This window comes from Morone saxatilis, unplaced genomic scaffold (genome assembly GCF_004916995.1).
Source record: "Morone saxatilis isolate NCDOM2014 unplaced genomic scaffold, NCSU_SB_2.0 Contig7, whole genome shotgun sequence".
Lineage (NCBI taxonomy): Eukaryota > Metazoa > Chordata > Actinopteri > Moronidae > Morone > Morone saxatilis.
In genome coordinates this window covers 21,304,048-21,319,831 of record NW_023340246.1, presented here as the reverse complement: position 1 = coordinate 21,319,831, position 15,784 = coordinate 21,304,048, and the positions used below count along the sequence as shown (strand labels likewise).

The following is a 15,784-nucleotide window of genomic DNA, read 5'->3' as shown; positions in this document are numbered from 1 at the left end:
CTTTCTTTAAAAATCAGCATCTGGTTGCAGCAGCAGACATAGTTGGATGTGTATGAAGACATACAACGATGGTTAAAATAGGTCTAAACATATATAAAGATGGACGACATGACAACTCTCTTAAAGTGAAGCCAAAACGTCTTGATCGCCCTCTGGTGGCTGTCTGTTTGTGGTAACGGTGCTGTATAAATAAAGTTGAGTCCGACAAATGTAGTTGAGTAAAAAAGTACCAGATTTGCCCCAGATATTAAGAGATTAAGGTGCATGAAATGGAAATACTCCAGTAAAGTACAAGCACATCAAAGTTACATTCAACCACTGCAGACTTGGAGACTCTTGGAAAGACTTTCCCAAATATTTTCCAGAACCTGTCTGCAGGAATTTGCCCCCGTTCAGCCACAAGAGCACAGATGTTGGGTTATAACACCCGGCTTGCAGTCAGTGTTCCAGTTTATCCCAAAGGTGCTGAAGTTCTTTAACACCAAAAGTGGAAAAAATCATGTCTTTATGAAGCTCTTTGTACACAGGGAAGGAGAAAAGATCCTCCCCCAAACTGTTCCCACAAAGTTAGCAGGAACTGCTGTAAGAGTGTCCTCCTCCATCTCTGTCACACAATAGTGTCTGTAATCCGACATAGTGGGACACACACACATTCTCTGTGTGTTTTAAGAAGGAAGACGTGAAGGAAAGAGAGAAGAAGACAACGAAATAATTAAGCAAAGAATCATATTTGACTCATAAAAGGGAGGAAAAATACTAAAGAGTCAAAGACACAAAAGGAAGAGTAATGTGACAGAGGACAAAAGAGTCACACACATACAGTTCTCGTGTTCATTCAACAATAATCCGACTGCAGCACTTTTTATTTCATTTTTCCCTTCGAACACAACCGACCTGCTCTTATCAGTTATATGAGTTATATCACCTCCACAGTGCTCTGTGAGTGAAAAAAAGGACATTATGTTGTAGGAGAGAGGATGGTGAAACGAATCCGCACAGGAGGAAGTCATCTCTTCAGTCTATTACATGTCATCTTGTTCCAGTGGTCAAATAGGATTCCCCTTTATTTGAAAGCATTATGAGAACTTCAATTTGAGATAAGCTGTGAACAGATTGGTGCTTTTTAAAAGGAGCAGAGCCAACAGGACTTAAAAAATGATACTAAATCAAATCAGTCAGGATTACAGCTTCAGATCTGTGTCATGGGAAAAACTCTGCTTCACTCACCAAACTGAAGAGCAAGTACAGCAGTGAGTGGATACGTGTACACAATGTGTACGCAGTGCCTTCCAGGGTGCTCTTCCTCTGGAGATAATATGATAAAGTGCATAAAGTGTGGGTTGGGCCACCTTCAGTCCAAGAGTTGGTGATTGCCAAAATATTCAACAATGCAAAAATAGAAAAACATATTTCACATATTTCCCTCAAAATAAAACTACAACCATACAGCTTCTGAATTCAAATTTCTTCACTCGCAAAACTGTTCGCTTCATGCCTCCCCTCCCCTCTCCTGTCCCTGCTGAGTTATACTTTATTCCCTGTCGTCAAATTAGTCGAAATAAACTCCTAATTCACCGCAGTTAGATGTGAAAGTACACTGGTGCCACTGAGCGTCTGTCATTCTTCAGAGGCAGACATTAAATTAGCAAAATAAAATGCTACAAATCTCCCAGAAACACCAACCGATATTGTGATACATTTGTCCAAACACCCAAACCTATAAAGAGCCCTCAGGCCTGCTCCTAAAACAGAGAAAAAATATAATAGGTTCATTAGAAAAGAGAAGCATCATGACTCTCGCCCACCGCATGCAACTGGTGCCCTTTTCATTTCTTTTCTTTCCTATGTTGTAATTAAAATATCATTGTGATAAACCCACCAGCAGATGCAGACATAACATTTAACAGGCTTGGACTGCTCTCGAGATGGGTAATTCAATTTGTAGTGTAGCGATCATTGCAAACAGTAACTTCACTCTCCGTTTCAGACACTTTAAAAGACCTCCACAGATATATTTGTGCCTCTTTTATGCTCATTTAGCCTCGTTAACGATATAATTCAAGCATCATCTTACCTGCCATATTGGAACTGCAGATGCTGTTTGATTTTAAATACTGATGATGTGCTGATATCGTGGTGCACTCCTAGAAGTAAAGGGTTAAATAATGATGACAGATACTGAGCTGGAAAAATCTCACCAGACCTGCGGAAGTGATGCGGTCTCCATAACAACGGCTCACCCTCGCCTGATGAGCTGTTGTGACATTACAAGCATCCTCTGACATTTCACAGTTTGGGCAAAAGGTCAAGAGTCCCGGGCTAAAGGAGGAGGAGGAGAGAGGAGAGGAAGAGAGGTCAGAGAGGATTCCTGCTACTCTTCATCCCGAGTCCTCCAGGCTTCCCCTTTTATCGATTGACCCTAATATGTTTCTCCTACATGCATCCTCTCTGCACACACACACGCGGTGAGTGACACGAAGGAGAGTGATGCATTCACCTCACAGCTTTCTGCGACTGACTGATGCAAGGGTAAAGATAGGAAAGATATTATCAGTCAAGACCCATTTAGAACTCGATATTGGGAAACATGCAGTTGGTGTGTTTGTACCTTGTCTCATCCAATTAAAATGACCAATAAAGTTTCTGCCTCTTCTTCTGTCTCTGTCTGCTGACTTTGCAACAACACATTATCTAAAGAACATTATTTAACAGGGACCATATGGATGAACATGTAATATTCAGATACATCTAGTTTAAAACAGCCAGACAAACAGAATCAGGATAAAACTGACTGTACTGTGTATATGTATGTGTGACTGTGAGAACAAGACATATACAAGGGTCACTAATTACACACCAAATACACACATTTCAGCATATTAGGGCTCAATGTTTCATGCTTGTAAAACTGTCATTTGAAGGTGTTGGTGAAGCTGTCGTTAGAAAGGATGGAGTCTAGACACTGGTGGGGGATAAAGAGGATGATGAAGATCTGGATGTGATGTGGAGCTCAGCCTGGATGTGATAAACATGAGGTGGAGGAGGTTCGCAATGATTTCGCACTGAAATGACAGCTGAAAGCAGCGGAGAGGAGAACAGGTTTAGAGTTTGACAGCAGCAACGTGATTGGCTGGAGGAGACTGTCGCTGAGTCTGAGTAACCACCTATAGCCGGTGATTAATAAAGGAGAGAATTGTGAATGAATGACGCACAATGAGACAGACTTCCTGAGTGAGCTTGAGCTTCATATTTTCTGTTTAGTTGCATGAAATTCAACATATTTTCTCTTTGACTGGAAACTACAATGAGAGTGAAATCAGGTTGTTCAGGCGAGACGTGCTCAGACATTTTGAGGGGCTGTTGCTCTAACCTGACCTCCTGATAACCACTGGGATGCACTGCGAATGAAAATCTCCACATATGCTTCAGAACAATGAGCAGGTTTGCACAGTGTTACCTTAAATGATGCTACAGGCTGCAGGCTCTTGCATGCAGCCTGCTGCCTGTATGTTATCCAGCTGAATAGGTGAAAGCAGGAACATGATGCAAATGTTTCAAAAAGTAATAAAAGTTTGGATGTTACAGCAATTTGGTCTAAAATATTACCAATAAGGGACTATTAGTGCAGCCTGTCCTTGTTTGAGAGACTCACATTGTCTGAAACTCACCCAGATTCAGAGGAGGTGAATAAGATTTTTATTGTCCTGGTTACTGTGGATAACCCACAGAGCTCACTGTGAACACCTTTTAAATGGAGTCAGATCTTTCTAAACAACAAGTGTAACAGAAATCTCAGAGACAAATAATCTCATAATTGTATCCAGCTATAAGAGTGAGAGAAAAGGGTTTTTTAAGTGACTCTTTAAAAGCAGAATTGATTGTTAAGAAGCAGAGTGGGAGTCGTAAGATTACAAACTGATTCCAAAAGAATAAAACTCTTTATCCAGTTTGTTCTGTTATGTTTGAAGGCAGTTTACTTTATCTGACTGTCCATTTTCTCATCTTTTGTTACGTTGCTCAATGTTAAATGAAGTGGGTTCTTTACAGTGTTGGTCTCTTTGACAAGATGTAATTATGCTGTCTCTCTCTGTCGGTATCCATGACTACTTGAGTTTGGAAAAGTAATAGCCATTAACACAGAACAGTGTTTGCACATAGCATTACTGTGGAGTCTGCATTGTTTAAAAACTCAAAGCTTTCTGTGTCAATATAAATGATAAGTGCTATGAAAATAGAAAGTTTGAGCATCTGTAGTTCCCTGACAGCCTAGGAAAACCCGTCTGTTGCTGTTCGAAAGCTCCAAAAGAAGCAGGTGAAGTAAGTTGAGATGAGAGGATGTCTTCGTCTTCCAAATGAAACAGCAATGTATAGTCAGTATCATAGTCAGTGCCTTCCTTCTGTTTTCTGCTAGGGTTAAAGTTTGGTAGGTTTGGGGCAACAACAAAAAAATAGTCTGGGTTAATATTTGTACTTTGTTACCTTTCTGTGTTACTGTTGTGTGAATGTGCAGCCTGTTGCAGTTGCTCCAGGGATCAATAAAGTATTTCTGATTCTGTTCCACCGGATGCCGCTTTATTCCTCCACACAGCTTGATAACTCACCAGGAGTGCTTCAGAAACCATGAGGCCTCGTAGTCAAATTGTTTCTTTTTTTGACTGTGTTAATTAGAACGTTATATTTGTCATATAAGATCTTGTGATTCCACCACAAGCATTGTTTTTCTTTTTGTCTAGATCATCCGTGATCAGCTCTGAAGGCCACATCGCAGCCCGAGCGCACCACAGTCGCACCACAGTCGCACCCGTTGAACCAAGCCTTCATTGTTGTTGTTATAGTCCAACATTTTGTTGACTTTCTGTCCTCCCCGACCACCTCCCTCTGTGGCCTTCTTGGGTACATAATGTGACACTATTTCCTCCTTTGATCTGCAGCAGCATTTGAGGAAACCAGAATGTTATTTTCTTGAGAGGATTGTCTTCTCGGATGTTCATTATTATTAGAACTTGCCTGCAGTCTCTTCTGGAGCCTTCTTATAAACAAATGTTTCTTGTTACTCTCGAAGGGGCCCGCCACCAGACATGAAGCTGAGATACACTGGTCACAAGAATAATTGCTCAGCTTGTGAAAACAGTTGTTGATGTCTGTGGCTCCGAAGGGAGCTTTCCAAAGTTGTTCAAGTACTATTTGAAATCCCTAAATCCCATTTCAGACTGATTCACAAAGCAAAAGGCCCAAATTATCCCCCCATATATTCCCTTATCATGGATCAGTACCAGCTTAAATATGGAGAGATTTCCAAAAAGAAAGGACTCTTCAACATGTGGACTGCCCGAGTGGAGTACAGGGATAACAACATGACTGGCCATAAACAGAGTCTTCTAACTCGCTGCTCCGGTGATAAGCCAAGTCAGCTAAACTGTTACAACGCTGGAACCACTTTCTCCACTGCCGTCCTTCAACATGGCTGCTGTCGGCAGCAGGAGAGACACTGACCGAGGCCACACACCTTTTATTTATTTGAGTCTTACAGGTAAAAAATTAGCACTTACATGTGACGATGAAGGTCGAGTGAGTAATCATTCAGCACCATTAGAGATTGGATTTTAGAGCCTAGAAACTTCTTCCTTCTTTGTTAAAATATTTTTGTTGTAAATCCCCAATCCCTAATCATGGTGCCTGAATTGGACCAAAAACGGTGCCTACACTTACTCAATAAGAAGTAAGGGTACTCAGGGACAAACATCAGAAGTGCCGGTACTCAGTACTGGTGCTATGCTGTTAATGGAAATAAAAACTCTCCCACCCAGAAACCCAAACTCGATGTATGCCGCTCTGTGAGTTGACCGTATCGAAGGTTTGGATGGAAACGTCTCTGGCTGCTGATCCGCCGTGCATCACTTCGTGCACTCCTCTAGATGGAGTGGGCTTTTAGCGGTTCTGTTGGTTTGTTACGATTCTCATATGGATAATAATTACAGCCTCACTCTGCGTTTTGTTCGGCACCAGATGGTCTGAAAATGTGGATTGTTTGAAAATTGCAGTGCAGCCTCGAATCCTGAGCTGGAGCATCTGAACAGAACAGGACTAGATTATAGCAGCTAGAGGCCCAGCTGGCTGTGTGCGTGTGTGTGTATGTGTGTTATATTAGCTCCAGTCATTAGATGAAACAAACAATTCCAAGCCTTTTTTTTATTGTGGAGTGTGCTGGGTTGGGTTTCGGGGGTGGGGGTCTACATGTGCTCCCAGCTGACGATGTGAGTCAACATTGTTAGCATTTAGATGACTCCTCCACATGGCATACTGAACAAAGATTTAGACAGAGTCGAATCATTTTCCTCTCACACAGGAATCACTTTTCGGGTCACTGATCATCTTCGAAAATCATTCAAACTTTTTATTCCTCCTCAACTGCAGCTGCAGCGGGACTTAAAACTTCTCCTCCGAGGGAATCGGCGGCTGATTGAGTGGAGAAATTCACAAAACACGGATTGCACTAAACCAACTTTAAAAGGAACCTATTGTGCTCATTTCCAGCTTTATATTCTCAATGTTAGACTCAACTAGAGTAGCTTTGCATGATTCACTCTTCAAAAACATCCTTATTTATCTTGTACTTGGACGTCAGCTGGTCGCTGGACACAGGTTCTTTGAGTGAGTCAGATCAATTAGCTCTTCATTTAGTGCCCCGTCTGGCCTTTATAAATCAGCAAAATCTCTTTTCCAAGGGAGACTTGGTCAAGACAGCACACCACTTACAGTTTAAATAGACATAAAAACAGAATCGAGAAGGAAAACAACCATCACGCACACACACGGAAAGAACTAAATCCACCTCAAAGGAGGCAGTTTTATTTCTCAGTTACATATAGTCTAAACATGGTCTTAAATTCTTTTCAAAGTTTTGTAAATTACATAGAATTTAAATTATTCAATTTACTGTTATTATCTAATCCAACCTGGATTGGAGAGCCAGACTGGGTGCCGCTCCAATCAGGGTCTTCAGCTCATCAGAGAGGCGGTACGCGCCTCTTCAGCTGGAGCCAATCGAGCACCTGGGACTCACACATCCTATTTTACATCCCACTAAAGGACGTAGATCAGGGTCTCACCGTGCTCGGGCTTTCATATTATTACCAAAGTGAGACGTTTCTAGATCAGATTTAACAAATGTGTTATAGGATCATCCTTTTATTCTGTCTTTTATTTATTTACAAAAAGACTTTCAGAAAACGTTGCATTCAGAGAAGTCACAGGGATTAGTTTTATTATATATATATTTTATTTTATTTAAAAGGACCAGTGTGTGGGGTTTAGTGGTATCTAGTATCTATAGAAGGCCCTGTCTAGAGCCAGTGTTTAGTTTTACACGAATGAAAACTATGAACATTTAATTTCTGCCAGTAGATGTTCCTAAATGTTACACACTGGACCTTTAAAGTGAATCACTTATTATACAAATGATATCTTCAACAATTAACTCCTTAAAAAAGGAACCCCCTGATGAGCCACACAAACATTGTTAAACTTAATTAACTTTAATTTCCGTTAATGATTTTAATGGTTGGTGTGTTTTTTTATTAGCTGCTCTGCTTCCTGACTGCAGAATGAATGAGATCGAATAAAAGCAGAACACACCTATCAGTTTATAATTCATAATAATATCAGGATGAAGAATATCTGCAAAGCCTCAATAACAATAATGTGTCTGATGTGTTTTTCTCTATAATTTACACTAAAATCCTTGAAAAAGCCAGCTACTCCTTTTACCTCATTAAAAATCCCACAATCTATGAATATGCACATTTTGATACGATGATTTACAAGATCATTCTGCACAGTGAAGCTCAAACATCACACTGAAGGAACAAGAAGAAACACTGATTTCTGACTGGACAGCGACTTTAAGTGAATGTACTTAGTTACATTGCAGCTCTGTCACAGTTACACTTTGAAAGAATGGATAAGGAAACAGGCTGAGGTGGAATCAAGCACACAGGATGTACAGAATATTTGTCAGTGAAGAAAAGCTGAAGAGAAACACAGATTCAGTGTATCTGATACTTTAGGTAAACTGTGAATGTAATCCAGTAAATTAAAGTGCAGGAATCTGAACACAAAGTCTGTTTAAAAGCTGGATCATGGTCTCGTCCTAACACCTGAACTGTCCCATAAGCTTCCAGATTGATGGTGAAAGTGAGGAACTGAGGCGGTGGACTGAGACTGGAAGCAGATCACTCTCTCTCCCTCTCTCTCTCTCTCTCTCTCTCTGCGACCTTTTCAGATTTATCATCTCCTAATCGACCATGAAGCCATCAGCAGCAGCAGATCCTTCAGAGTTCTCACAGTGCAGGTCAGTGAAAACAAAACTCCAGATCCTGGTGTGCAGCGAAAGAGAGACCGGTTGTGTTTTTAGACAAATGTTGGTCCGAACACTCCTCCGATCCGAAGACGTGTCCATGGATTTATTCTGCTCTCGTACAGCCAGAGATTGAAGATGAGAAATCCTTTTCTTAAGTGTTGTTTTTCAAGAGCTCAAATAAATTCAGGATCTCCATTGGTTTCTCATTACTCAACCATTTGAAATCCAGGATTTATACGGCTCCCACCTCCTGTGACCAGAGAACAACAGAAACACATAAAACTGCACGAGCAACAAGTTTTATCGCTTTGTTTAGAGATTATTGAACAAAAAGGAGCAGAAATAGAGGAAAAAAACAAACTGAAAATAAGAATATAAAGGATTTTAAAGCCAGATCACAGTTTCAGGATAGTCTATCAGTATGGAGGAAGTACCCAGTGGACTGAGAGTGGAAGTCAAGCACACTTTATTTAAATAGCCCAAAATTGAAATTCAGTTCCACTGAGATCAAACCAGAGCTGAAACACTGAATACACAAACCTGAAATTTGCTTTACGTTTGTGTCTCACAGTCGAGCTCGTCCACCGTACGACCTGAAATATAACAACTCTTTGTGTAAGAGCGTAATAAGGATACAGGATACATACATACTTCCTGAACTATCTGTGATGTTACAAATCATGTTCTTAGGCCCCGCCCCTTAAAATCTGATTTTAGAAAGAAACTTTCCACTTTCAGCAGATGAATGTGAAAACATCCTCCTAGTGTCAGACTCTGCACAGACAGCATTCAAACATCACACTGTAGGAACAAGAACAAACTCTGATTCCTGACTGAGAACAGTTTTACCCAAATTCTGAATTCTGAGTCTGAATTTGAATAAATAATGATTATTATTTATGATAAATAAATTAAATAAACTCCACAATCCACAATGAAACCTTGTACTGTCAACATAAACTGTAAGAAGACAATTTGCCATCAGTCAGGGCCTGATTCAGATCCTCCACTGAAGAGACGGCTGCAACCACAAGATGGCGCTGTTCGCTACATGATGCGACTGTGTGTGTGTGTGAGTGTGTGTGTGTGTGTGTGTATTTGTGTGTGTGCACAACATCTGCAAACTACCTCTCTAATTTATGAGATAATGACAGCCATTTAAACCGCGAGCAGATGAATTGTATCCAGTCTCCACAAACAGCAGCCACATGACGGAGGGCAGCAGAGTCGAAAGGATGAGCGGGCTGATTAATCGGGTCGAATATTCGAATCATTAAGAGATTTAATGAGCTGAAACTTAATTAAAAGTGCACAGGTTTGCAGAAGAGCCAGTTCACTAAACTCACAATCCTGCCACCAGATGATGATGAGTTTAAAGAGCAAACAGGATGAAGAACACCGTTTATTTTGCAGATGTGACAGATTACAGCCCCTAAAGTGTGACCTAATGTATCTAATTATTATCTGATTTGCCTTTAATCTTAATTAAATAAGCTTTAATCTGGCGGATAAAAGTGAATTTGCATCCATTTCCAGAACTTTGTGAGAATAAAACCTCAGATTGTTTACTGGTGTGAAAGTTTGTATTTTACTGGAGCAACAAGCTGCTTAACAGAGCCTCCTGAAATACCCAGAAATGTTTTATTAAATCACATTTTACAACTTATCGAAGCTCATGTTTGAAGATGAACCTCGTGAATCTTAAATTCACATATTTCTGAATGGAGTTTGGTTCGCAAATAGAAGAAGTCCTCAATCCTCCTTCGGGACTTTCTTTCTGAGGACTTCACTCTCCATTAAACTGATGCAAACCAACCCGCAGACAGAGATGCTGGAATCAGTCGAGCCCCCTATCAGCCAACTGACGCCCCATGCATGCTCCGACCCCCCCTCCCACCCCAGACTGTGCCAGCTTGCTGCTGTCTGGTTTATCAGCGCTGCTGCTGCTGATGCTGGATGCTGATGCTGCTGGATGCTGCACGGTGGCGCAGCCCAGATCCAACTGAGGATTTGAGGATGGAAACGTGAGGACAGCGGGTCTGCTGGAGGCGAGTAGTCCGGGATGGAATAAGCCAGAAGACCCCCAGTATTCACTCGTGGTGTCCATTTGATGCGTTACTTTCACCCCCATTGAGAGAAACCTGCTGCCCGCCGCTCAGCGGACCGTGAAGCTCCTAATAGGATTTTATTGAAGCGCGTCCCTCCGGATCAGGTGCGCCGGCATTAACTTACCTGGGATGATGGTTGCGGCTCGTTTTGCAGCCAGCGCACAGGTGGGAGTGTGGATTTAAATTCTCAAACTTTGGATCGTCTCTTTGTGGGATTTGTTTTTTTCTAGAAGAGGGGGGGTGGGGATGGCGGCTGTTGATTGGAGACCCCGCACGCCTCTTGTTTGACACATCAGCTCGTTCTGGATGGATGCTGGCGATGTTATCACGGCTGTTCTGGCACATGAGCGTGTGTGCGCATTCACTCCGCGGATACCTGCCGTCCAGCCCGGGGTCTTTCCTCCAGGAAACTTTGTGACCGGGACGCGGCGGAGGATGAAGGCAGCGCAGCGTTTGTGGCTTCCCAGCGGACGCAGAGCTCAGTGACTGCTCCTCACACGTGGTTTTAATACATATTTGTATATGTTTGTGGATGGATTTGTGAGCTGGGGTTTTATAGCTGGAGAATGTGTACCCAGACTGTGGAGTCCTGCTCAGGCTGGAGGGGCGAGCAGCGGATACCCCTTCCTGGGACCACAGGTGTTCCTGGTAAACAGGTAGGTCTGCACTGAGGGGAGCTGTGTCACAGAGAGGAAATTAAAGAGACTGAAAGTGTTAACAGCATCTGCATGAAGGTTTAATAGATGCAAAGTGGACCGCGTGTCTCCAGGTACTGCGCTCCGGAGTCAGCAAGCCTGCATTTTAACGCTGCACTGCTCTTTTATTCTGCACCTCAGATTATATTTAAATGCTGGAATATAGTCACATGCTGTAAATTAACCCTGGGAAACACTGTCAGCTGTTGGAAAAAGTTACAATTTTGAGCTGCGAATTGCTTAAATACAGTTGTTAGTAAAATAAGTCATGTTTAGTTAGGTTAAGATATTTATTTAAAGACAAACAAATGAAACTGTCAGTGATCGTCAGAATGTTACATTATTGTGCTCAATGCATCTAAATCATTAAACTGTCTCACTGATTTGGGCTGAAGATATAACAGTAAGGGAACACACCACTAATTATTCCTTTCAAAATAAGACAATTTTGTAACATATCTTCTATTCCTCCCATTTTGATGCATAAGATGTGTTTGTATTGTTCTTTTGACTCCTTCTAGAAGTTCAGCCTGAGGAAAATGCATTTATCTGACTTTTCTGAATGTTAATTGAGTCAAAATGGAGGAACAGATAGAGGAGACATAACCTTTATCAGCTGTTTTCTGTAAGATTTATTCAAGACTTTATTTAATTAAATATGTAAGTTTCTATTTCTTTTATCTTTCAGTGACTCCAAATCCCAAAATGCCGAGCTGTGGATAGAGAGGCTTCCCCGTGGGTCGAGTTGACCTGTGTCTACCTCCCTGCACCTCCTCTCCGTCATTTCTTGGTTCCTCATCTTCCCTCTATCCTCCCCTTACTCTTTCTCCTTTTTCAAATATTCTTCTTCTCTTCCCTGCACCACTATCAGCCTCTCATCCCTCCTTCCCTCCTCTCCTCTCTCCCTCCCCTGGTTCTACCTTTCCCCCCCAAACCCATCACCACGTCCTCCTCTCCCTCCCCCCACAGCACACATGCAGGCCAAGAAGCGGTACCTGCTCGTGTCTGTGGGGGCCGGTCTTCTCTTCCTCGTCTACCTGTGGGGTCTGCAAATCGGGGAGTTCCAGCAGCAGCCGTACCAGTATCACCAGTTTCCCCAGTACCCCCAATACCACCAGCAGGAATACCAGTACTACCACCAGAGCCAGGAGGTGTACCAGCCCCAGCCCCAGCCCCTGCCCCAGAGAAGCCCGTCCAGACCCCCCAGGCACTGGCCAGACTCGACCCAGCTGCTGGAGCCGTACCTGGAGGGTGGAGAGCAAGAGGTAGACTGAACCAAACTGAAAAACAGACGCTGGAGAATCCCCCTTCAGTATAGAAACTCCTTCAGAAGCAGTTGTGGAGAAATATTAAGATAAAACAATACAAGAATACTTAATCACAACTGTACAAACAAAAGTATTATCTGCAAATTGTAAAAGTAAAAGTTCTCATTATGCAGCAGGTTCCTTTCTTAGACATAATGTCTTTTAAAAAATAACACTCACTTGTTCTACTGTTGCCGGGGCGGTGGACTGACCGTGACACTCAGTGTGCTGTCTACAAAATAAAGAAATGAATAATGACGATTCGGTGCGCAGACTGACCGTGACTATAATGTTGATTTTATGTATATTTTCTGATCTGAAGTTGATAATATTTTGCAGCCTCCCTTCAGTGTTGATGGCAAGAATAATCACCTCAAGATATAGAAACATAGGAATACATGGCAAAAATAGCTTGTTGTCAATATTTTAGTGACCCCCCCAAAAAGGGGGTATGCAAGTATTTCCATTACTAACATCATACTTAACAAACATTTTTTAAATCATCTTTGTTGTTTGGGGGCAGCAGTTTGAGATCCCTGAACTCTCCAACTGTACAGTAACTCCAGTAAATATGTTCTTAAAATGCATGGTTTTAAACTTGCGTTAAAGATAAATGATGAGTTCTGCAGCTTGTTTAATTGCTTTTGGGGAGCAACTGCAATCCAGGGGGGTCATGAGTAATCAAACAGATATAGAAATGCTAAAAAAAAAAAGAATGTTTATTTTTTCTAACTTTTCTCGACTCTTTGCTTTTTTATTGGAAAATTCTGGATAGAGTAACCTCTTCAGGCCTCTAAAAACTCAATTCAGTTTTATTTGTGTAGCACTAAATCATAACAGAAGTTATCTCAAGACACTTTTCCTACAGCAGGTCGAGACTGTACTTGTTATAAAATTATTTACAGAAACCCAACAGTTCCCACCATGAGCGAGCACGGGACTGCTCACAGTTCTTAACAGGGATCTGTTGGTGTTGCTCCAGGTGTCAGTGAGAAGATGAAATATGATCCAGGAAGTCTGGCTGGAGAATTAGATCCAGGATTTATGAAAGATGCCAAAAAAATGAGGAAGGGTTTCCTAATTCTGGAAAGACTTTAATAACAGAAATACACATTTCACTTTACCTTTGGAGTAATCTTCCAATAATGTGTGTTTGCATCTGTTTGACTGGCCGATGGAGAACCTTCCTCAATGCAACAAAAGCTCAAAGTAAGGCTCACAAGTCAGGATGGTTGAGAACTGCTGCTTTAAGTTGTATTAATATTGGCTAAAACACGTTGCAATGATTTCTTCTACTGACAGTCACCAGAAATCCTGTTAGGTGTTATTAGTTCTCTCACACTGATCTAAAGAATGCATATGACTCACTCAGTGACGGTGTGGAGAAAGCCAAAGGATTCATTTTCATGTGTTAGCTGAGAATTGATCATGCAGGATGGATGGTGGTATAACAGATCAGTGGTTCCCAACTTGGAAGTTGGGACCCCCACTAGGGGTCGCCAAAGCTTCACAGGGGGTTGCGAAGAGTTCTTGATTTTAAGGGGTGTAATATACACAGTATGCCTATAGCTAAGCATTATGTGAAATTCTGTGAAGAAAACTAAATTAAATTGCTATTTAAATTTTTTCTTGATTATTATTAACACTACGCTATATTCACAGAACCTTCAATCTCTGATAAACAGCCGCGTCCTGCGTTAGAAAAGTACAAAAGAGCTAATAGAAACGTAAAAGTATGTATGATTATTAGAAATGAAGAAAAGGCATCATATAAAAATTTGTATAAAAAGTTATCAGGAAAACTCATCTCTGATCAATATTCACAGGAAATAATCTGCTCAACATCATCCAAATCTCTGAGTTTCAACCCAATGATAGAAAAGTTGTCCCTTGGGAACCAGTGTAATGGATGTGATGGATGTATTTTGTCTTAACTGTCTGTGTCTGTGTGTCCAGGAGGACAGCCCTCAGCTCCAGCACCAGCACACCTCGCCTCGGGAACGTCGTGCGATCCGCGACAACATCTACAAGAACAAGCGCTGCCGCATGGAAACCTGCTTCGACTTTGCTCGCTGCCAGTCGGGCTTCAGGGTTTACATCTACCCTCCGCAGAGAGGGGACGAGATCTCAGAGACCTACCAGAAGATCCTTTCATCCATCGAGGAGTCCCGCTTCCACACCACAGACCCTTCGCGGGCCTGTCTGTTCATTCTGGCCGTGGACACATTGGACAGGGACCAGCTCTCAGCCCAGTACGTCCAGAACGTCCGGCTCCGCATCCAGAGTCTGCCGACGTGGAACGATGGCAGGAACCACCTCATATTCAACCTCTACTCTGGCACCTGGCCGGACTACACAGAGGATCTGGGCTTCGAGGTGGGCCAGGCCATGCTCGCCAAGGCCAGCGCAGACGTGGTCAACTTCAGACCCCACTTTGATATCTCCATCCCTCTGTTCTCCAAGGATCACCCGCCGAAAGGAGGGGGCATAGGTTACCTGACGCTCAACGACGCACCGCCCTCCAGGAAGTACCTGCTGGTTTTCAAAGGGAAGCGATACCTAACAGGCATCGGTTCGGACACCAGGAACGCTCTGTATCACATCCACAACAGGGAAGATATTATTCTGCTGACCACATGCAAACACGGCAAAGACTGGGAGAAACACAAGGACTCTCGCTGTGGCAGAGATAATGAAGAATACTCAAAGTAAGACATGCTTTTTGATCTCTCATCTTGTTTACGCTGCTTCTGGGTGTGCTTTTATGTCCATTTGAAAAGAGCATCAGCGCTTTGAAGATCTATCAATTAAGAGGATTTATTAGTGGCTTCATACAGCCCACGTTCACAGTCTTTGCTGGTCTCTCCGTCACTGCAGAGTTGGTCTGTTCTGGTTTGTCATCCTGCACTGACAGCCTGCGTTTTAGCAGACATTAGCACCGTGGCAGTTATCTCATTATCGGCTCTGATTTGCTGTTGGTTATTTCAAATGCAGCGTGTTTGTGCATCATTACCCCACAAGTGCTCGTTGGGTTTGTGTGCATGGACGTTACTGCTGTCGATCGTTACAAATGCGGTTCGTTGGCAGAAAACTCTCCTGCCTGAGAGTGTTGGGGACTCGCTGCTGTGCACGAAGCTCCTCTGTTTGGATGAAACAGGTTGGACGCTTTCATGTGCATATTTCCCAATTGTCAGGGGAGTTGAGCTTCACTGTTGCTGTGCTCCTGAGACAAAATGCTACGAAATCGCAAGTGTGTGTTCGTGCTGTAGTGTGTATACATAGTGTATGTTTGTATGTGTGTATGTGTGTGTGAGA

General features: G+C 42.4%; 1 protein-coding gene across 2 annotated transcripts in view; it reads left to right on the top strand.

Moving 5' to 3' along the window:
* Window positions 1-12,136: 12,136 nt before the first annotated feature.
* Window positions 12,137-15,784, top strand: part of LOC118340238 (exostosin-1) — a 210,137-nt gene continuing 206,489 nt past the window's right edge. The window contains exons 1-3 of one of the 2 annotated variants that reach the window (XM_035678098.1): window positions 12,137-12,252; window positions 12,349-12,427; window positions 14,426-15,177. In XM_035678098.1, coding sequence (XP_035533991.1) covers window positions 12,137-12,252; window positions 12,349-12,427; window positions 14,426-15,177 — 947 coding nt within the window. Of the gene's footprint in view, window positions 12,428-14,425; window positions 15,178-15,784 lie in introns of both variants that reach the window. The other variant, XM_035678097.1, reaches the window with a different exon arrangement.